We start from the raw sequence: 24,314 nt of genomic DNA on the forward strand, positions 1-24,314 counted from the left end.
CAGTGGAATTGACAAATGTAATCATTCATGTGTATGTATCATTAGTATTATTAATATTATTATTATTATTATTATTGGTCCCTAGGGGAAGTACTGTTAGAGTAACAGTCCTGAGCACTTTTGGGGTTGAACGCGAACTCTATAGCAGCTAGACCCCCATCCCGAGCAGGTCCAAAAGCTTCCAGAATAAGACAACGCCACCCAAAGAGGTCTCAAGGTTATCGTTTCTATGTTCACCAGTTCTTACATATCAGATGGCTGTTTTTCTACCATGCGACTCTCTCTTCCGGCTATATTTTCAACTACAGACTAATTTCTAAATTTTTTGTTATTTTCCTTCTGCAGGGCACTCACAAAAATGCATGAAAACTTCACTTTGTGTTCATGACCACACAGCCAAAATGACTGGACTAGATTTTCCCATTACATTTGCTTCAGTGTGCTTTCCGATAGGTCTGGAATATATGCCCTTTTCTCTGTCATTCACATTAAACATCAACTGGAAGTGACATTATGTGCTCTTTTAATGGACTAAATTCCAATAAATCATGTGACAAAAAACAAACTGCTACTTTTTGTGTTCAGTTCTCATGTAGATTATACAGTATCGGTATTTATTTTAGTTCACAGAGAAAAATAAAGACTCAAAGTCTGAACGAGTGTGAACCAGTGTTTTACTATATTGAACTTTTAAACTAATTAAATATTGTGAAATACTGAATTTTGAGCATTTATTAGCACCAAATCATCAAAAATAGATATTTTACAGAAATACAATTTTGTGTTGGCCTGGCATCTAGTGGTAACATTGTAAAATGGCAACTTACTATTTCCGGCGCCTTGAATGCCAAGCATTACATTATATTTTATTGCTTATTAGAATACTGATTTACTGTTTGACACAGCTACCCTGCCAAGGAAATTCTGACAAATTAAAAGCTTAATATTTTTTTAATCTCTTGATAATCTTGAGATGCAAAAAAACACAAATGCATTACATGTTATGTCTAAACTTTCATGCTATGTCTAAATCAAAATTACGAAATGGATCGGCAGCCCGTCAAAATACATAGTTTATGTTATTCCAAACGGAAGTTTTGTTATTCCTTGTTCTTTCCAGCGTCCATACCACACCATATGCATTACAAAATAAGGTAAAGATTCCGGGGATACAATTCTGATATTCGACTGCTGGTATGTATTGTGGGGCAACCGTGTTATTTTACTGGCGTGTTTATTTTATTTTGAAGGCCTGCTGTAACCGGCTACAGGATGTATTAAGCCGATTTTGTGCCGAATGTTGCCGAGCGGACCGGAAGCTGCTCTAGCGGAACCGACCATGATTCTTTTATGAAAGTTAAAATACGATATGTATACGGTACATTATTAAGGAAAGAAATTCGATCGTTTCCGGGTCAAAACGCGAGGGTTGACAGTTATGCCAATATCGTTAACGCTATTTTGCCATTGATGCAGCAGATTGAACATTTTCTGCGTCACATCCGGTTACATGGTCCTTTTTTTGTTTTCCCGTATCCGCCATTTCAGTTTTTGAACTTAGTTGACATCGGCCGTTGTAGTATATGTGGAATTCTGACCCTTAACTTGTAATTTATCTATCAATAGAGCCAAATTCTCGTCTTTAACGTAACGAGAATCATTTTGTTTTTTCTTTAGAGGTTGTGAGTCAGTGAGTTGATGCCCAAACGGCCATCTGCGGATGTCGTCTGTTTCCTAAACGTGCTCTCGGCGCTAAAGTTTTGTATGAGTTGAAGGATCGGTGTGTGGATCACGGGAGGGAGAGCAGGAAAGGCCCGGTGACGCCTCGAATTCGGAGTGCTTATCATGGCCGGTAATTTTGACGCTGAGGACCGCGGCAGCTGGTACTGGGGTCGGCTAAGTCGGCAGGAGGCAGTGTCTCTATTGCAGGGGCAGCGGCACGGCGTGTTCCTGGTGCGGGACTCCATCACTAGCCCCGGCGACTACGTGCTCTCGGTTTCCGAGAACTCCAAGGTCTCGCATTATATAATCAACAGCATCAGCAATAACCGGCAGTCCGGGCCAGGTAAGGCAGCGTTCCACGTTCCTTGGGTTTATGCGTGCAGAGAGGGCCCGCTTGCATGACTTGCACCAGTAGAGATGCACACAACTATCCTTCCACTGTGAGGAGAATAGGACATTAGGGGTGGGCGGATCGATCCAAGTGTAGATACCAAGGGTAGTATCACGTCGATAATGGCGTCGTTTTATGCTATGTATTACTCAGTTATCCTCTATTATCGATTTATTTTCACAATTTTTGTGTTAATATTGTTACATTGTTGAAATTGTTGTATTTGTATCTCGTATATTCATATTATCGGATACATGAGGGCTTTAGGGGCAAAACGGATAGTTTACATATGTTTTTTTATTATAAAGGTAGCCATTGACATGTCTATTTTTGACACATGACTACCCCCCTCTAAATCCTCCTGCTAGCTTAATGTGGAAATTCTCTTCCATTTCAGATCAGCATTTGCAATAAAAAATGACTGTAGTAATGTTTAGATTAGAACCCTCTCTTGTCTCTCATCCATATGCCTCACACGGACTTATTAAACATACAGTAAAGTCTCGTTATATCGATATTGTCGGGAGTCGGAAAAAATATCGATATAACCGGACTGTCGATATATCTGATCCTGCGCCGAACTGCATTAAAAGTGGGCAATAATGCACTTGACATTGTTCTATAGTATAGAACAATGTCGAGCAGCTTAAATCAATCTTTGCTTAAGGGTTTCAATACCAAAAAAGAACACGGCGAACGGCTGCTTCCAGTCAACTTTATTTTTCACACTTCCACCACCAGAGCACAGCACACACACCGATTCCCGCACTTCCTGGTTCACAGGTCATGCTCAACCCGCCCCACATAGCTGGCCAAACACATGCCTGCAACAGAAGAACCGATTGCGTTTGTGGTTTCTCTCGTGTGTATAGAATCTATACACACGAGAGAAACCACGAACACCAGCATGTACATATGAAAAACAGTGATTATTGCAGGCAATAAAAAGATATCTGAATACAACACAATTAAATACATGTATTTGTACGCTTGTGTCTTCGTTGGAATAGGTGTGTATGCTATGTCGGTTGGTTCTTCTGTTGCAGGCATGTGTTTGGCCAGCTAAGCTGCTTTTGTATCGATATAAGCAGACCAAATTGGCTGGCGGGAGATGAAAAGGGCATCGTAGTAACCGGATTATCATAATAACCGGGTATCGTACTAACGGAACTAATTATATCATAAAAGACTAGAAATTTGCCGGGAAATGAAAATAGTATCGTAATAAGCAGTAATTTGTTATAACCGATATCGATATAACAAGACTTTGCTGTATTTAAAGTATAAAGTATATACTAATACACTAATGATGGATGATGGAATATGATCAATGAACAAAAGGAATCAGAGTCACGGTGTAAAAGTTTTACATATTAAAAGGTACTTATTATACTTTTTCCTCTTTTCTGACCTATAAATGTTGTTAGGATGTTGTATTATCATGTTAAATAATGCCAAAGTTTTCGATAATTTGGTTTGGATGTGAGCCCTGAAAGAGGTTTTGAGTGGCCCTGAACACTCTGTTCCAGAGATCTTTTTCTCACACTGATTTTTGTCACATCGATGCATCTTTCAAATACCTTGAACCTTTCAATAAAAAAGTATCTGTCTCAGTTTCAGAATCTGAAATACTGGTCTTTTTATTTGCTTGGTATCACATCCAAATTAGCAGTACCGCCCACCGCATAGGACATTATCCATTGGCAAGGACTGTTTTATTTGGAAAATGTAACAATAATAATTGTATTTGTTTTTTGAATCCCCCCATTTAGCAAGTCTGTCTCATCCGAGGTTCCGTATTGGCGACCAGGAGTTTGATGCGCTCCCTGCTTTGCTGGAGTTCTACAAAATCCATTACTTGGATACCACCACCTTAATAGAACCCATCAACAAGTCCAAACACACCGCCTTTAGCAACGTTGGCCCAGGTGGAGCCCCTCCACCCCGCCTGGAAGATGAATACGTCCGGGCACTTTTCGATTTCCCTGGCAACGATGAGGAGGATCTTCCGTTTCGGAAGGGTGATGTTCTCCGCGTTCTCGAGAAGCCAGAAGAACAGTGGTGGAACGCTCAGAACTCTGAGGGCAGAGCAGGGATGATCCCAGTCCCGTACGTGGAAAAGTACCGACCCGCATCTCCGAATGCGGCGGTTGCATCTGGCGTACCAGCGGTCCCACCTGGAGGAGTGGGAATGTTGGGGAACTCTGACGGCTCTGCAGCCCAGCATGGCGCACCATTACTGGGTGATCCCAGCCAGTATGCCCAGCCTACCCCCCTCCCCAACCTCCAGAATGGACCTGTCTATGCCAGGGCCATACAGAAGAGGGTGCCCAATGCCTATGACAAGACTGCCCTGGCTTTAGAGGTAATCTTTTAAATATGTTGTATTTTTTTTACCTGTAGATTTCATTTCTTACTTATCGACAGTCAACTCAATTGTTGATTTTTTTTCCAGCAATTTTTACATACCACTTAGCTCTGTTTGTGGTCTTCTGCACTCTACTTTGGTCTGATCTCATAAGATACAAATTGGGTCTAAATATGAAACCACTACAGTAAACTTTGGCAAACCTTTGATTGGTTTGATCTATTTTGAAACAATCCCATCTGAAATCATGGTAATCTTAATGATCTGTTCCAGTGTCAAACTCTTGCCATCATAAAATGAACATGAAATCAGCCATTTTTCAAAAGTCATCCCTCTCGGTGTTTGGCCATTTTTAATGATTTTGACTAAGGATGTTGCGCATACAAATCCCAATCATCTATGAGTGAAATTGTCCGATACCAACACCGATCACATACATGCAGTGTAAATATTTTACATGTACTACTGGCTATATTAGGGGTCACCAAGGTTTTTTCTCTTGCTAGCTACTTTTACAAAATGAAAATGCCCGAGAGCTACTCATTTTGTGACAAATCCAATATGCTTGTTTTACCAGAGCATGAATAATATGCTGGTATCCACAATGCATTTATTTCTAGTCTTCGAGACTCTGCTGGGCCCCCGGGACCGCAGATGCAGCAGACTCCCTCTTCTGCGCCCTCGGTATCCCAGAGAGGAGACAAGATGCCGGTACTTGTCCGTCAACATGGCACCACTGCTGAAATCAGTGTGCAAAACGCGCGTTTCAAACACGGTTCAAATGCTCACTCGTCACGGTCCACGTGAATTGTGCGCTCGGCCCCAAATGCCGCACAATTCTAATGATTTTCAAAATGCCACCCCTGGTGAGACATTTTGTGAGACACGTTTTGCAGGGTGCAAAACTTATATCACTCTCACAAAGACAGGAAGTCCCACATGCGGCAGACATGCTTGTTCTGGATGCTACAGTGGGGGTGGTGCTGATTGGCGCATGGGAATCTGCATTTTAAAGCAAGTATCGGCGGATTGGTTGGAATACCTCTAATTTAGATTTTTTTTTTAAAGGAATATTGTGTTCCAGGGCATACTGTAGGTAAATTTCAGCAAAATATCAGTTCTCAAAAGATCAGTTCTCAGACTTCGATTATTTTGTCCCGGGCCCAGCCAAAGCTGTCATAAGTTTGTTTCCAGTCCAAACTCAGAACGGCAGCAAAATGAATATGCTGTCATTGATTTTGATAAATTTTTGATTTGTGATTGATACATTGTGTAGCGATGGACACTTGGCACCTTCAATCTTCACCATGTTGGCGACATAGCAGGCAGGGAGGGACTGCCTGCTATGGATGAATACCAATTCCACCGCTTTGCCCTTTGTTACCTCTTGTCTTACCTTGCCCCATGGGGAATAAGCCACTAAGAAACGGGACACTACTTGATTCTCATTCATAGAACTCCAATACACTTCTTAAAACCAGCACTGTAACAACATTTATAAAAGTACAAAATGTATCAATATAAATACTGTATGAAGTAGACAACATTAACAAATGTATAAACCTTATCAAGCATTGTCTCCAGGTGTAAACCACTTCCTGTTTTAGCCCCGTTCTTCTCCTGTGGTTGATGTTCTCTCTCTGAATCTTTTGTACGGAAGTCCAGAAGTCCATTTTGTTGCATTTTACTTTTCCATTCTGGGATTGCAGATTCTGAATGGTCTTGGTGTGCTGTTTTTGGTGGAGCAGAGGATTGTGGTAATGTGCTTTTTCTGGTGTGCTGACTTCAGTTGGCTGGCACTAATGACACTTATGTTTAATTGATGGCGTACAACCAGTGACTCATTGTAAATACAATATTAATAGTAGCAGTAGTACAGTGGTAATGTGCTGCAAAACAGAGCGTGATAAAAACCGTGTTACATTCCAGAATTTGCCATGTTGTTTACATCTTTCATTTAGCTCACTTCCTAATGACACATACTGTATCTTGAATACAATAAACATATCTCACCATGAGATTTGTTGGTGGACTCTGAGCAGCCATGTTTTACCAGATACATGCCACTGATGTTTACAGACATATCGGCCTGGCGTTGATCTCGTCTAAATTGTGCGGAAGTAGGCGCAGGGCTCCTACTGTGCAGGCCATGGCGTGGAAGAAATAGTTTATGTTTGGGAAGCACAACTATATCCTTTGATCTGAGCAGTAGCGGGACGTGGGAGACTTAAGATAGCGTTACACTCATGCTTTGTTGCGGTGTCGTCCTCTGATCCGATCCTTTTTAATTTGACTGCTTTGGACAGGGGATCCATGATACAAGTTAGTTGATACCACTCCCTCCTTTGCTAGACATGACTGGCTTTTAACCTGGGCAAAGTTGCTAATACCCGTGTTGCTCGCTCCACTAGGTCAGTGACAGTGCATGGAAGCACTGGAGTGGATGTTAATAATTAGCTCCCGTTTCCTTGTCCGGGTGTCTTGGTAACTCTTTGAACTTGTCATCCAGTGTTAGTGATTCCTGATTCCAAATTTCTATGGGAAAATGCTACGCAGACATCAATGTGGCGATGTTGTTTGACCTCTTATTTTAACACGTTGTAGAAAATACAATTAAAAAAAAAAAAAAATCAGGAATTGTTTGAAATGGAATAACTGATAACAATTCTGACTGTCTGGATCTAGGAATTTTTGAATGAGATTCTTTAACATTGCAAGGTAGAACCATTTTCACATGAAAATGGGAAAAAATACAGTTTTCATCAGGTTGTACAAAATATCAAAGATTGATTGGATACTGTCATTCATTCATTCATTTTCTACCGCTTTTTCCTCACGAGGGTCGCGGGGGTGCTGGTGCCTATCCCAGCTGTCTTCGGGCGAGAGGCGGGGTCCACCCTGGACTGGTCGCCAGCCAATCACAGGGCACATATAGACAAACAACCATTCACACTCACATTCATACCTATGGACAATTTGGAGTGGCCAATTAACCTAGCATGTTTTTGGAATGTGGGAGGAAACCGGAGTTACTGTGATTCATATTGTGAAAAAAATAGGGAACCTTTTTGGAATTAGCATCATAGGGAGACCACAAACTGAGCTATAAACATGCAACAATCACCATTATACAATGCCAAGACACTCTGGAATCTGGAGTGTCCGTAGATTTTTTTTTGTATCTTCAAAAGCATGGAGCAATGGAGCTAGATCCGCCATTACGAAAAATTTGACTTTTGTGAATAACTACGTAACTAATATTGCTATCATAATGATGGCTAGGACTAATATGTATGCTGTAAGTCACAATATGGGAGGGGAAACTAGTGCCTGGCGAAGGTCTGCTCTCTCCATTTAGTTAATTAGTTTAGTTTTCACAGGATATCCTCCTGGGTCACAGCCAGGAAATGCCTATCTTGTTAATTTCACTCTCAATTTCATTGTGGCGTACCAAACCATTGTCTCCATAGTCCTAACATCAGTATATCGAACATATATGTACCACAACATGACTTAAGCGTTGCAATACTGCTGATTTTTATTTCAGCTTTAAACATAGCATATTTTGTTGGTGCACTCAGAATTGCAGGAGGAAGGTCAGACTTTTAACGTGCTTTCAACCTACAGATAAGATGCTGAACGTAGAGTCCGCCGCTGCTGTGTATTGAATAGGATCTGCTTGCTTGTTACATCCTGCAGTGGAGACTGGCACAAACGAAATGTTCTTTTTGTTTCTCGTCATGTCTTGTGACACCTTCTCACCGTTTGTGTCCCCCCCCCTCTCCCCTCCACAGGTGGGCGATATGGTGAAAGTGACCAAAATTAACGTCAACGGCCAGTGGGAGGGCGAATGTAAAGGAAAGTGTGGTCACTTTCCCTTCACGCACGTCAAACTGCTGGACCAGCACAACGCCGAGGATGAACTCAGCTGAGAGTGGACTCGCGGGTGCAAATCGGACACTAGTATTAGGACCCCCCTCCCCCCCGATCCTCACGGCCACCACCTCACACCTGATACCTCCACCAAGTACAATTTGTCAGAGTCAGGATAAAAAAACTACAAAGCGACATGTTCCTGACAGCCCACCACCTCCTTCACGGGCATTTTGTAACATTTCTTCCTCGCTATCCTGTCACTCCTCACAGAACTCAGCCATTTCCTCATCCTGTGTTTGAGCTTGTAGATAATGATTCACTCCTCAATGACCTCCGTGTTACGCCCCGGTGGAAACCAGTACAGTCATAAAAAACATAAAGACGTTCCAGTATACAGGTTAGACACAATGGCAGGAATGACACAGGGCTTAAGTTGACATTGTCACAATTTCCCCCAAAAGATCAGTGAAGAAAGAATGAATGAATGAACAAAATGTACGCCTACACGCTCAAGATGGGTGTCCTTGAAGGTGTACAGATTAGCCTTGGCAGAGGTCTGCACTTTACTGAATGTCACTGGGACTGTATGCAGCAGGTTCCTCCACCAGCCGACAGGGCGCCAACTTACAAAGATACTGCAGCACGATGTCCCGCCTCTTCCTGCCTTTTGAGTAGAGCCGTAACACACGCACGTGCACTAGCTATGCCTGTCAGCTAATGGTAGCGATATAGAAACTTTAGCTATCACTGAATAGTATAGACTATCATAACCATGCAATGACTCCAAATTGTCGGTCGCTTCACCGAGACTGCTTTTGTGTATGTGCACGTGCAACGGAATTTACAACAATGCGGTTTAACTTGTGATGGTGAAACCAATCTTTTTTTTTTTTTTTTACAATGTGTTATTTTAGACCACTCATTGGTAGCGTACGCTGAGCATTTTTTTGGTTTCAAAGTATGGAATTTGGAGCGAGTTGCATACAGTCCCTTTTAAAGTACAACAGAACCCGCTTAAGTCGACAATCAAGTCCCGGTGTTGTTTTTATTGCTGAAAAAAAAAGAGCACGCTTAAGTTGACGTCGGCATATGTCGTCATCATGAAATTTGAGAGCCACATGGGTCTTTTCTATGAAAAATTGGTCCGTTTATGTCAACAATGTGTAGTGCTATTGTTAACTTCATCATTATGTCTTGTGTTTATTTTTGTTTGTTTGCTTTTTTTTGCAAAATCAGATTTGTGGTTCTGTCAAACCCCATAAAAACAAAGGAAGAAGGGTCGGAGGGGCAACAGGAAAGGAACTTCCACTTAACATTCAAAGCTTAAATATGGTAAAAAATGATGAAAAACCATGTCAACAAACCACCATAGGTTCAAAACTCCTTGATCGTCACACATTCTCTTGATGCCACAGACCAAAGTCAACCAATCCGAAGCAGGTTTGATATTTTTTTCTGTAGAACTTTGGAAAACAGAGTCTGAAGGTCTAGTTCGGGTTTCTCACATCCTGACTTGTCGGGAGAACTTTTAATTCCCTGTTGGCCGCATGTGAGATTATAAAAATGTCATGAAATGACCAAGGAATTCTGAAGTCAGTCACTTATTATTTGGCTCATTCTGCTTTAAAAATAAGATAAGATAAGCAAACTTAACTGTGGCAAGAATTTTGAATGCGTAACAGCTTCTAACAGCCGAAGGAAAATCCAAGCCAGTAGAGCATGTACAGTATTGTTTTGTATGCAACATTTCATTAGGGATGAACTTTTGACATTTTTCTAATGCACCTTTGGAAAAATAGAATGATAAGGTAAATGATTCTTATTTTGAAGGGGGTGATAGACTTTCTTAATTGCTTGAACTCCTCTTCCTCGATTAAGCGGATTTATGGTGCCCAGGGAACATCCCGAGCAGACCAAAAAGTAGTCGTTGGTCAATATCCATCCTTTCCATTTTTCCAGGTTCTTTATTCACAACTAAGGGTAATTTTACGACTACATACTCTATTAACCCAACATTCATTTTTGGGGATGTCGGAAGAAACCAAAGTACCCTGAGAAAACCCACATTACACGGACACTGAGATTCTACTACCCCCACTGTCCTGCCATAATGAATTAGCAATAAAAGCATGGCCAGTATTAACCACAATTTCACTGCAGCAACTACCAAACTGTAATTTCATTTTTGCACATTTCCAAAAGCTTTATTGTCATTCAAGGGCGGACATAAAAACAAAATTGCTGCAGCAGCTCTGTTAGAGCAGATCAAAAATAACTAACTCCATTCTCCTTACATCTCTGGCAAAAAATCATAAAATATGCATGCTAGTTTATGTTCACAACTGCTTATTTTGACATAAATGGGTTTCACTGTACTAGTAACAGATTCCGGGCAGTGTGGCTGTGGTCAATGTCTCTCTCTAAATGTTAAGAGCTGCACTGGGTATTGACTTAATAATCTTGGCCTTTAGCTTGAAGCCTAGCCCTCTCGACTCTCATTTTGAAGGACCCTGGTTCAAACAGCAGGAGTAATATTCAAATATCATAACCACAGAATGAAGCCCTGTACCTCATTTTAGCATTCACCTTCCGAGCAGTAGTAAGGTTGTTTTTACGTGGTCATTAGCATTTCATGTTAAACTTTTTTTTGAGTTATTGTTTTATGTAGTTTTCCTCACACCTGATTTTGATTGGAGATGTAAACAATTTTACACACTGTGTACGGCTGCATGTGATGTGATCTTCATGTTTACTTATTCTCGTTTTTTTTTTTTTAGTGGCTTTTCATTTTCAAACTGCCAGCTTTTCTTTGGCCAGTTTGAGTCCCCTTCTAAATTGACGTCCTCTAGGTCTGACACTCTTGACCTTCCTCACTCGTATTACACAGGCAGGACTTGGTTCAAGATTTTTCTGTCATCCTGTGGGTGGAATTAGAACAATTATTTGAATGTCAATATCAGTGTTTTTGAGATTAGAGATGATTTTAAACTGAACGCACTTAACTTTTTGCATTCGTGAACAGCCTGGTTTTTTATTGAACTCTGCTCTCCCTGACCTCATTTCGCTTTTCCTGATGCTGTACGTTCTGTCACGATTGTAACATGCATATAGGCCTTTTTTTTTTTAGAATGGCATCAAAACCAATTTAACTGACTGACTTGTGACGCCGGATTACCAAATTAAGGCCATCAATAAGTATTATTAATATTTATGCAAGAAGTCACACATGCAAAATGCCACTGGGAACTGTCAATGTCACTTGTGTCATTTTATTAAAACACTATATTCTTTTGAGATTGTCATTAACTTTTCATTTTCTGTAGCATGTGATGTGTTAATATACTAGTAAATAAAGTAAAACCCATGAGAAAAATGCATGGTTTGTATTACATCTCTTTATAAAGAATTTTCAGATGAAATTCAGATTTTTTTCAAATACTTTTTGATATTTAAGAGGTTTTTTTATTTAAGCAGAGATACCCAGCTGTCAGCTGTATTTTTAGGTGACCAAACTTATTCTACTTGGTAAACATTTTCTCGTTATATTGGCTCCTTACTTATTTTTACATTTTTTTGTTTTTTATTTATTTTTTATGTGCCACTTTGGACACTGATGTAATGCTTTTATTACTTTAAGCCGCGCTAAAAATGAATGGGAAGTCCCACCGGAAACACAACCAAAGACGAATGGATTGTCAAGAGTGTTACCTCTTTATCAGGTGAACGCCACAGTCGCATGACATTCCCTTCAAATTTGCCTGCGTGTGAGAGGAACCCGGTGTTTTACAAATATCATAAGTTTAAAAGATAGTTTTCGCAAGCAAAATTCAGCATAATACCCTCGATTAAAGATTAAAAATGATGTGCGGAGTATCCGCGCAGGCAGTGCGTGTGTGAATACCCGGATGAAACTGGCCGCCATCTTTACTCCATTCCCCGTCACTGTTCTGCCGGTTGGGCGGAGCACTACCACTCAACCCAGTGGGTTAGTAGGAACCGCTGACAGATTAGGCATCCCCCCCAGTAAATTATTTGTCACTTTCGACAGTTGCCTACTTGCGGTTCAATTCACAATGGCAGACCGAGAGGATTTCGTCTATCAGGCAAAGCTCGCCGAGCAGGCCGAGCGATACGACGGTAAGCACACTTTATGATTGGCTCGGAATGGGACATGCTCTCCTCTCGCTAGCTAGCTAATGTTAACAGAATGTGTGCTGTACTCAGGTAGCATAATGTTAGCCGTTGCGACCGTTGGAGGTACTTTGGCAACGAATGGGTCTGAAAACACCCGCACAAAATGCTGAATAATGCCGGTATACCAAAAAGTGAGAGGGGATTGAACATAAGTTACTTAACAGTGGATAGCTTTAGCGAAAGAGCTACAACAAAATGGCGGACCAGTAGAGCGTGAGCTGTCAGGAGTTGCCTCCCTGCACCACCGTCGCTCTCCAGTTAAACACCGGCTCTGCTAATCCAGTAGCTGCACCAATTGCATTTCTTATAAACACAGTGCACTGAGTGCAACCTTATTAATCATTAACATAGAAGCGGTTTTGCGGTGTTGCGGAAAGTTGGCTTCTCTTAAAGTACATTGTGTGCAAGTGGGAGGCGCAGCTGTTAACTTGATGGGGTGTTCCTCTCCCTGTTCCCCTGGCTGCAAAGTGCGGCTCCATGGACGAAAAATGAGCCCATCAGCCTCCCCTCTCTGATGTGGTTCACTCCCGTTCGACTGTCATACCATTACAGGTCTTTTGCGGTGGCTGTTTTTAGACGCATGCCTGTGCTACAGTCGTACGTTGCCCAGTAACGTTAAATGAATGTGCCATGACTCACTCACGGGATTTGGAGCAGCGTATTTAAAGAGCGATTGATGGGCTTCTGACTACATGGCAACCTGTCTGGAATGCATTCAAGTTAACACTGCTTTTTTAGAATACGTTCTTCCACCTGCGAAATCGATCTCATTGTCTTGTCTACTACAGAGGTTTATTAATTCTATCCTAGTATACAGTATATACACGCATCCAGTGCTACACTTCTTCCACTGCTTTATACAAAATGAAATAAATTCATTCCCCCCTCAGAATTTTACACATAACACCCCGTAAAGACAACATTAAACATTTTTTATGTTTACAAAACCCTACAAAATCAGTATTCATAGCCTTTTCTCAACACTTTACACCTTTGGCAGCAATTACAGCCTCAAGTCTATGAATATGATGCCACCAGCATGGCACAACTTGGACAGCACCTCTCAAGCGCCCTCAGGTTGCGCAGCCTTTTTCAGGTCCTCCCAAACATGTTCTCTGGATTTCCAGTCAACTCAATTTTTACAGGTGGGCTCTACGTTGTATGGCCTGTTGAAAAATCGTTGGAAACGGCATGCACTTTAGCTTGGCTTTTCAAAATGCGGCTCTACGTGGACTAAGTGTGGACACTCCTGCAGTAAGGGAACAAAATGCAAAAAAAATAAAACATCTTGGGTTGATTTTTTAAACATAAAAACAATGCTGGCAGGGAAATATCCAAGAAATAAAACTGTATATCAAACATATGCAGAATATCTGAAGGATGTGCAAAGCGAGGGGACACTGATGAATTTTGTGCAAGAAGTTATTGACCTGGGGGACTTGATGTTGTTCAGTTATACACTCCCATCGGGGCGATTAAAAAAAAAACATTGTGATTTTTCCTGGGATCCAAGGAATGTGTGCTCGGATTTTAAAGATAATGTACACATCATTGTACATACAATAATCCCACCATATTGTAGCATCAGGGGGAGTGTACGCATGCTTTGTAAAAAACATACACCTACCCGTTGTTAACCACATAATTTAGAATGGTAGATCATTGTTGTGTGTTAATTTACCTGTTATGTGTTATGCTGTTTATTTTTTTTTAGTTCATGCTTTGAGTAAGACTCTCATTCTGTTCTGTTTGCACTATGTTGTCAAACTTGCAAGTTGAAGAGCACCTTTCTACGTACGTATGACTGCAGAGTTACAATGCCATCTACTGGTTGGGATTGTAAGCCACACAGATGTGCGCAGATAGTGCCAAAACTATGTACAGTATATTTGGTAATTGGGCACCAAATGTTTCTGTGGTGGTCCAAATTTAATTGTGGCGGGCCGCCACAGTTAAATTAATATATGAAACCCCGGATGCAGCTCTTTGAGTAAGCATTAGAAAATCAACATGATTGTAATTAACAACTGTGTTTAAATGAGTGTTATGTGTCTTCAACAACACAGAGATGGTGGTGTTCATGAAGAACGTGGCTGGCATGAACATAGAGCTCACAGTGGAGGAGAGGAACCTACTATCGGTGGCTTACAAGAATGTGATTGGAGCGAGGAGAGCCTCCTGGCGGATAATCAGCAGTATCGAACAGAGGGACGAGAGCAAGGGTGAAGAAGATAAGCTGAAGATGGTGAAGGATTACAGGAAAACGGTAAAACTTACCCCCAATGCAGATAATGTAGGAAATAATAACCACTTTTTGACACTTGCACAGATTTAACCATGTGCTCAATCAATAGGTACTGATGTCAGATCAAAATTTCTTATTAATACACGACTAGATGCTCCTGAACAGACTGCATCTGAGTCATAGTTGGCAAGTTGTGCATGCTCTTGCTTTCGTGAAAGGAAATTAGAGCTGGCTATTTCTCAGGGCGAGGCCAGAGTGTGTCACAGAGATGAGAGAGGCTGCTGGACGGCAGTCAATAGCTTATCGGGTAATTCTTGTGGAGCCCTTTTATTGTTATGTCTGTCCATTTTTTTTAGTTATGTTTGATGGACTTTTTTTTTGTACCTTTTTAAAGCCTCCGCCAGAAGTACTTATATATTTATATCTAAAAAAAAAAAAACTTGCATGACTACAAAAAGCTGAACACACAGCTAGATTGGACCGACACCAGCATCGTTCACATACTACAGATTTCCGATCCATGATCCATGTGCTTTAACATTGTAAGCTTCTTGATGTTTGCGAGAAGAAGGTAGCTGTCACCACACAGGCACTGCAGCCGTGGTCCTCACTCGCACCACACATGGACGCTTTTCTTTGCCTGACGCGGTCACCTCCCACAAAACTTCTTTTCTTATCGTGTGGTTGCATATTAAAATGGCACCCTGGTATTGGAATGGTGTCAGGCTTAGCAGAGATACCACTTCAGGTGAAGTGAAAAAATGTCAACCTTTCTTGACTCCATCTAATATACCTGAAAATGTATCTGAATATAAGAAACTGAACATATATTTGATAAGAAAACAAAACAAACCTGTTTGAGCTCCACTTTAATTTTGCTTCTTGTTATCCTTCAGCTAATATTCATTAGCCTGATGAGAAGAAAGAGAAAAGTTATTTGAAAGTTGACTTAAGTTAGTCCTATATAGCACTAAATGATAAATGCTTTTTCTAGGTTGTATCATGTACTGTTTTGCATCTTTTTGTGGTAGGTTGAGGATGAGCTGAAGTCCATCTGTGGTGACATTCTGGAGGCACTGGAAAGGCACCTACTCCCCGCGGCTGTGGCTGGAGAGTCTAAGGTTTTCTACAACAAAATGTAAGTGTGATGTAACATGGAGAAATGTATTTCACTGGATAAACCCTGTGATTTATCGTGTCATCGAATCCGAAACGACACACAAATAGTATCATCCAGATAGGTCCTTTCTTTTTTTTGCGGTAAAACTTTTCAGCCACTCTTTGATCCCCTTTTTTGCAATTAATAAATTATGTGACACTTAGAACAATTATGTTCAATTAGAACATACCCCATGAATGTGGCAGCTAGCGGGACATAAACGAGCTCTGCACGGACGTCATCGCTCGTTTGTTTTAAAGACAAAGTGTCACTGTGGTTTTAAAAAGAAAGTCACATTTGGAGTCTGCGGACCAAAGGCTCGGCGGATAACTCTAGCTAGCTAGCTGCCGCCAGTGTGACAGCGGAGCCGGGCAAAATATGTAAACAAAGTCCTCCGAATGCGATTGAAATCTGATCTCGTCCGGAGCCCTGCAAATGGAGGAAAACAATGTCAATAACGATAAATTGTCACAAGTCTTTCTCTTTCTTACTGAATGATTGTGAACATGGTATTAAAATTCACTTTTTAAATAATGTGATGGATTTGTGGTTTGAACTTCAGTTCTTAGTCAATTCACAGTATTTTTCCCAGTTTCTCTTGAGAATTGTCATTTTTACAGTTAAGTTATGTTTATATTTCTACAGTTTCTGCACTGAACCGGCATCACAACGATGCGCTCTCAGCCTGCACATGCACAGATGTCTGCCATAGAAATCATTTTTAATACTACGGCATGGTGTTAATACTCCATGGAGGAGTGGAGAGATAGTGAGAAGGCTGACACTCATGCACCCACACAGCTTTCCAGCGCAACACCATTCAGTATTTTAAAAACACCAACTTCTATGGATATAAATGGAATTGTGACGTGTGCATGTTAGTAATCATTTCAACCATTCCATAGCATTGTCTCGTCAGGGAAAATTATTAATATAGCTCCTCAACATACTGGCCGGCCCTAATCCAACCAACCAGCAGTCACCCGAAAGCGTTTATTTTTCTCCATCTTGAGTTCTTCAAGATACGACTAATCAACAATCAATTTTTATGCCCGTCCCTAATTGCCATCATGTTTTTTTTGGTGTGCTTACAGGAAGGGTGACTACTACAGGTACCTGGCAGAGTTTGCCACTAACAACAGCAGAAAGGAGGCAGCAGAGAACAGCCTAGTGGCCTACAAAAGTGCTACAGATCTTGCAATGATTGAGCTGCCACCCACGCACCCCATTCGCCTAGGCCTTGCTCTCAACTTCTCCGTCTTCTACTACGAGATCCTCAACTCACCCGATCGAGCTTGCAGGTTCTTGTTGTTGTTTTGAGTGGTATCAAAACCACATGATTGGGACCAAACAGGTAAAATATGTGCCAGTAACGTTCCTGCTTTTTAACTTAGGTTGGCAAAGGCTGCATTTGATGACGCCATTGCAGAACTGGACACTCTGAGTGAAGAAAGCTACAAGGACTCCACGCTCATCATGCAGTTGTTACGTGACAACTTGACACTATGGACTTCAGATATGCAGGGAGAAGGTGAGAAAGATGACTTTTATCTCTGAAAACTCTGAGAATAGATTATTATGTATTGTGTAAAACTAAGACATTAATAACATCAAATCAGAAGCACAAAATGAACACAGGACCCACCAGTACGAGCATGGAGTTTGTTTCTCTGAGTATTTCATCGCTGTTGAAATTATAAATGTGTATGGTAAAATGCATTGAGCTCGCATGAATTCAGTTGAACAAATACACTCAGTATCATCATCAAAACATATCTTTATGCATTCCCACATGGTATCTGCATTTGAGACGAAATATGAGGTGAAAGTAAGAATTTAAGAATTTCATTCTTTGGTAAGAATTTAAGTCAGGGGTCTCAAACTCAATTTACCTGGGGGCCACTGGAGCTCGTGTCTGGGTGAGGCTGTGCCGCATCAGGTTTTAAAAAAAAAAAACGTATTCATTAAAAACAGAAAAATAAAAAACTGTCTTCAATGCTTGTGCTTCAGTTATAACCTTCACCTTTTCAGTGCTTTTGTTTCGGTTTTCTACAAGAAAAGTTCTGATAAAACATTCCACTGTTTTCAAATATCTTAATTTTTATTTTTCTACACAAAATAAGATGGAAAAAAAACAATTTAAGCTGTCATTTCTGGGTACATGATACCATACAGCAACTTGCACATTAAAAAAGGCGGGGGCCTCAAACTAGCGTCTTGTGCGCCCCATTTGGCCCGTGGGCCGCGAATTTGAGACCCCTGATTTAAGTAGACTTAAATGTTCCTGTATCCCTTTCCTTCGCCATTTGTATGAATTCATACACATTTTTGCCAAGGTTCTACTGTACTATCACTTCAGAATGGTTGGTAGGGGATCAAATACGACATAATGTGGAAGTTCAACAAGCTCTTAGCTCGGCTAATGTTTTTGGGGGTGTCTTCGATCACGATGTTTGGACCTTCAACACAGAGCTTTCTGTGTTTACACTACAGCTACTTGGTTGTGGTGCCTCCATCTTACAACCCCGCTTATATGCTGGACTGTCATCTTCACACAGCCAGACTCTGTCCTACAGTGCTTTTGTTTCTGCCGTCACTTTCTCTATCGGTTAAAGACATTGGGGATACTGGACATGAGGTGAAAGCCTCCATGCATTGCGAGGAGCTTCCTTGTCTTCATGTCAGACATCTGTCTTTGTTTTATTCAGCTTATTGTGACATGTTGATGGCTTTTCAGGGCCTGCCTTACTCATTGTAGGTGTTTGGCTCTGGCTGATTTCCTGTCTGTAGTTGTCCTGAACATCTGCTATGGTAGCATCTGGTAGTTCACCCCCTCTCTGCTGTGGTCATCTTTCCTCTCCTTGCAACCATCCTGCCACACTTTTCTAATCTGGATAACATTCCAGTATCATGGCTGGAGATCTTTATATATGACTTCATGTCATCCATTTCCTTAGTATAGTTCTTGATGGTGTCCTGTTCAACTAAACATTCCGGTATCCACGAGTGCGCCATTGCGTCATAGACTTCCTATCGTCCATTCAGGCAGTGCACAGGTTGGCCTATCTGCTCTTTCAGTAAGTGACCTCGTAAGAGCTACTACCAATTTCTTTGAGTCCCGCTCATGTGTGGACTTGTTCCCCTCTCAGAGACCTTTGTGTTCAGGTCCCATGTCTTAGCAGCTTGTTAATCTGTACTGCCAGTTTCTTTAACCAAGTAAATGTGGATCATGTGTGGGTCTTGTGCCGTCCAGCTCTTTATACTTGACATTGATTCTTGGAGGGATGCCTTTTTTGATGGGGAGATTGTTTTAGGAATCATTCGGAGCCACCAGCACTTTTGTTATTAGATGAGGTACTTTTTGTTCTAGTCCTGTTCAGTCTCAGTTCTGGATGTGTGATTCTTTTCATAATGCCCTACCACGAAGAGGTACACTTTGCATGGTCCCGTTGAGAACATCCTGTTTATCCTCCTGGCTTCTACTGACCTAACTACTCTTCAATTGAGCAGCCTGCACCCAGAGTCGTGTTTGGACAATTTCTAGTGCCTCAGGGATGGACAGCTTGTTTTACTTCTTTGGCAACCCTTTCTGCAATTGTAGTTGATTCTGTGCATAGTTCATGACACACAGCTGCACCAACATTCTCAAAGCACTCACAACGTCACCTGTTTATTTTAATTACTGTATAAATTGCCACATGATTAACAAAGAGATAATTTTCCCCATTTTAACATCTGATCAGTAACCTAAAAGCAACTTACCACTGTTTTAGTGGCAAGCGTATGCTGGGCAAACACACTGGGGCCATCTTAACTTTGCTGGAATCACTTCTACCATCCCAGCATCCGTCCGTCCGTCCTCCCTCACGAGGGTTATGCTACTATCCCAGCCAACTTTGGGCATAGATTCTGGACCGATTGCCAGCCAATCACAGGGCACCGATAGACAACCATTCACACTCGCATTCATTCCTATGCAAATCTTTGACACTTCAGTTAACCTAACATGCATATTTTGAATGTGGGAGATTCAAAGCCAGATCTTCATGATCTTGGGACTGTATGGTCAACATGCTGACGACTATGTCACTGTGCGGCACCGCTTCCCAGCATGCTTAGCTAATAAAAGAACTACATGGTTGTTGTCCTTCACTAGTAGTGGTTGACCTGTGCACAGGTTATCTACCTGATGCAGTCCAATGGTTATAGTATTATTCCTTTGACATTGTGAGCCAGACTGTTAAGTTGAATAATAATGTCATTTGGGACAGAACTTTTGTTTCTTTCATTCGGCTTTTTCCCCAGCTGATCATTGATGTAAACCAGCCTCACCCATATTTTACCTCCAGCGGCCTCCAGTTTGAAATCCCTGTTTCGGGAAACGTACCAAAAGCCATACTTCCCAGTCTCAACCTGACCAAGCCTGTTGCTACTTTTCTTTTTGCAGGAGAGGAACAGAACACAGATGCACTGCAGGATGTTGAGGATGACGCACAGTGAGATTTTGCCACTATCAGCCAACAACTTAACACCCCCTCCCAGCCCCCTTCCCCCAACCAACTCCTCACACTCCTTGTCTTCTTCGTTTGTCCTCTACCCCATTCTTCTTTCCCTTGCCTCATCCTCCTCCTCCTCCACCTCCCCCCTACCCCCTCGAGCCTCTGCTCCTCCAGGACCCAGCAGGGTCTTGGAGTTGACAACTTTATCTTTTCTTCTTTTTTATTTTTGATATTAGTCCTTACATCATTGAAAACAATACCACTTAATTCAGTCAGGAAATACAATGTTAGAAAGATGAAGAGAAGCCCCTCTTTTTGTTTTTGTTTTTCCTCCTCCTGGTACATGCGATTCTGAAAATGTTCTTTGTTTTCATGATTGTATTTTTGTTTTTGCTTTTCCTCAATATTTGTATGGGTTGCTGGATGTATTGAGAATCTTTCTTAATGTAATTACAGAAATTAACTTTTATTACTGAAAATGTTGACGTTTAGTTAATGGGAGCTGTTATCTATCTCTTGTTTTTAGTGAAATGTCACGTGAGTCGTTTTAACTTTTTGATGGGCACTTTGAAGAAGTACAAGTGCCCTTTTTGTGTTGGTATTTCAGAGGACGTTGGCAAAATTATCGATATCCAAGTGGAGCAAGGAAGTGCTTTTTACGCAATAGTCATTCTGTTTTGTTCTGTCGCGGTCTTTGGACTGTACTTTGTGCTGAAGATACTGTAACAGTGCACACATGCCTGAAGGTTGAATTATCATTAGCGGTTTTAATTAGGAAATCATTGTAGTTTGGCTGCAGTCCTTAACAGAGAGCCCCCAAATCAACATTCTTTACTGCTGCTTCTCCCAAACTGTATCTCCTTTTTGGTTTTAACTGCAGTTACTTTAGCTTTTCTTTTTTGTTTTGCTGCATTATGTGTAACTTGGAGCTGATTTGTACTACTGGATATCTGACTGGAGCCACAGACAGGGAATCTGTATTGTTCTTACTGAAACACAGCATGGAATTAACATTAAACAATCTAAATTAAACACAACCTTTTGTTGTGTTTCCTTTTCTCACCACAGGGAAAGACCGGTTTCACATTTTGGCGAATTTGCATGTTCACACCATTGCAAACATTTACAGTGCATCATTTCTAAGGTTGTTTATTGTAATGGAGACCAACCAAAAAATCCAGTTCATTTGTATTTTAGTGAAATGAAAGTTAATCTTGGACGAGAGACTGAAGATGGGTCGAATGGATAGTTCTCCCAGCATAATGGTGACTCATAAGTTCGTAAAAGAGTGTCTCAAGAATAAAGCAAAAAGTCTTAGTGAATATATGACCTCATTCGTGGAAGTACTCTTAGCACAGCAACAGTAGGCAATGGTCAGGCTACCATGGCAACTTGAAGGCTTGTCTGACCTGAAGAGGGCAGCAAGTTTCAGCTCCTCTTGACTCACTCGTAGTACACTACTAGTAGCTAATGCTGTGTGCTTTAAGGGCATATTAGTTTGCATTCGTTTCCCTCCAAAGGGTGTGTTTGTGGTTCTAAATCGTCTAATCTGCCTCTTCTGGCCTCCCATGACTTCCTGTGGAAAGTCTTGCAGTGTTCTTGGGGGTTGTCACTAAAGTGTTACTGCCTCGACCAAGAAACAAAACATTCAATGAAATATTGCAAACTTCCTCTCCTGCAGATACAGTCGTTTATAAATAGCTGAGGTTATTTTCAGGTGACATTTGTGGGATTTTTTTTCCCAGCCCTGGTTTGAGAAGAGATCTGAGTCTGCATGGAGGAGGATCTGGTTACAGAATTTACATGCACTGGTTTAGGGCTTACCTGCAAATCCCATTAAATGTTTGCCTTTTCCTGGCAAAACACCACCTAGTTTCTCAAAACGAAGTTCTACTCTTGTTAGTCCTCAAGGTGTTCAATCGATTCAATGAGTACTACTCCTATGTATCAAGTCCTAAGCTGTACTTCTGTCACTGAGTTCCTGAGTCCGTGAATGTTGACCATGTCGTATGCTCCATAATCTATGATGAGTATTAGGGCCACATGGAAAAGAAATAGTAATATTTTCGAAATCACAATTCTTTTTTCAATGTAACCCTTACACATTTTTCTCTCCAACAACACATTTCATTCCTCCAAAGCCTCATAATTTATAAATATATAATATTACTGGTAAAATTACAAGTGTTATTACGAGACTTTGTCTTTAGCCACAACTGTTTTTATCTTGGTCATCCACTTTAGGCTATGTGTTCTTATTTAAAAATAGAAGAGCCACACGCCCGTTTCAAGGCAGCACAGTCTCTGTGTGTGTGTGTGTGTGTGTGTGTGTGTGTGTGTGTGTGTCTGTGTGTGTGAAGGCCACAGTTTTCCTGTTGATGCCAGGCTGCCAGAAATGCCTCCAGTCAGGGTCACAGGTGAAAGGATGTGTGTAAATGTTTTTTCCTTTCACCAGCACAGTGCATCATAGAAGACTGTGGTTACATAGCATTTCAAGCCAGACTGCAAATTTTGGTATTAACACAATATCAAGTGAATACATGGCATTGGCATTGCTAATACAGATATTGATATCAATATATTTTCAAGATTATTGAATGATTTGCAGTTACTTTTAATTATGATTACGATCAAAATAAAACATCAATATCAGCACACTGGTATGTATCCAATACTAGTCTCAGTATCAATGTTATCAAAATTTGAATCGATCCACCCAGTCTTAGATCGTGTATGTGTGTATGTAGTACTGCATGTATATTACATTCCGCAGCGATGCATTGCAGTGTTCAATTTTAGTTTTTATTATTTCTTTAGGCCTACTTTTCATTCGTAAGAAAATACATACAGGTGCTTGACTATGATACATTTCGAATGAACGTTGTCAGTACGTGTTAATTTTCGTTTTGTTTCAGCAGCCAATGGCTGCAACCAGCACTGGGATGCCACGAGCCAATCATCCCAAAGAAAAGGAAGGAGAAGTCATGTGATTGGTTCGTTGTGTAAGGCGCCAATATAAACAGGAAGTTACTGCAGCAAACGGCTTCGCCAACATGACGGGGTTGTTTTTTTTTGGAGGAAGTTATTAATTCAGCATATAAACTCAACTTGTTCTGTTGTTTGCTGTGCTCCATACAGATTGGGATGAGTTCACATAAGAAGCTCAGTAAAGCAGTCTGCCTGTGTCTCACGTTAAATACTTACCTTAATACCCGTCAATAATTATATAGGGTAACTATATAGTCATGTTTTTTCCAGGACATAGCCCATTTTCAAGAGTGGCCCTGTCTCCCCTGACCGCACGTCACATAGCCAAGATGGCGGCTATTGAGGATGGTAAGCATCCATCATGGTGCACTTCACTTTTCACTGTACTTCTCATTACTTGGTGTACCAATGTTTCTTAAATAAATGTGTATTTATGTTGACTTAAGGCTATATAAATAAACAGCCTTTCACTACCGTTTTTTATTATGTTTGTGATTACAGTAGTTACTCTTTAACTGCACGAGATACCAACAACTTTTTTTTTACTCGAATCAAATATGGTACTTTTATCCAATGTATGAAGTATGAAAAATGTAAGCCAGCAGACGAGAATGTTGGAAGGCAGACGGCTCAGGAAGGTCAACTTGGTGATGTTTATCTAACAGCGTAGACATGTTTAGATTTTCTGTCACAGAGACAGAAAAATGCATGGCTGTCGTTTCCCGTTTAAGCTATCCTCATGGTACTGACGTGTGCGTCGTGTCGTGGCCCCCTGGTAAGACTAACCAGTTTTACACAGCATGTGGTACAAACACACCTTTGCCTTGTGTCTCTGAATGGAAGCACATACACACATTAAGGACCACAGGGCG

At 41.1% G+C, this 24,314-nt stretch overlaps 2 protein-coding genes across 2 annotated transcripts; both read left to right on the forward strand.

Annotated features, from left to right (window-relative positions):
• The first annotated feature begins 1,324 nt into the window (after positions 1 to 1,324).
• On the forward strand, positions 1,325 to 11,734 carry crk (CRK proto-oncogene, adaptor protein). The gene is made up of 3 exons (XM_058081069.2): positions 1,325 to 2,065; positions 3,886 to 4,478; positions 8,276 to 11,734. Exons 1-3 carry the CDS (start codon positions 1,846 to 1,848, stop codon positions 8,411 to 8,413), a joined length of 951 nt encoding a protein of 316 aa, XP_057937052.2. The 5' UTR covers positions 1,325 to 1,845; the 3' UTR covers positions 8,414 to 11,734.
• A 550-nt stretch (positions 11,735 to 12,284) lies between these two features.
• Positions 12,285 to 21,491, forward strand: ywhae1 (tyrosine 3-monooxygenase/tryptophan 5-monooxygenase activation protein, epsilon polypeptide 1). Its single transcript, XM_058081072.2, has 6 exons — positions 12,285 to 12,494; positions 14,618 to 14,817; positions 15,828 to 15,934; positions 17,050 to 17,256; positions 17,350 to 17,486; positions 20,403 to 21,491. Exons 1-6 carry the CDS (start codon positions 12,431 to 12,433, stop codon positions 20,453 to 20,455), a joined length of 768 nt encoding a protein of 255 aa, XP_057937055.1. The 5' UTR covers positions 12,285 to 12,430; the 3' UTR covers positions 20,456 to 21,491.
• The last annotated feature ends 2,823 nt before the right edge of the window (positions 21,492 to 24,314 follow it).

The sequence above is a fragment of the Doryrhamphus excisus genome, linkage group LG8 (assembly GCF_037039965.1).
Source record: "Doryrhamphus excisus strain RoL-2023G ecotype Guam linkage group LG8, RoL_Dexc_Guam_v1.1, whole genome shotgun sequence".
Lineage (NCBI taxonomy): Eukaryota > Metazoa > Chordata > Actinopteri > Syngnathiformes > Syngnathidae > Doryrhamphus > Doryrhamphus excisus.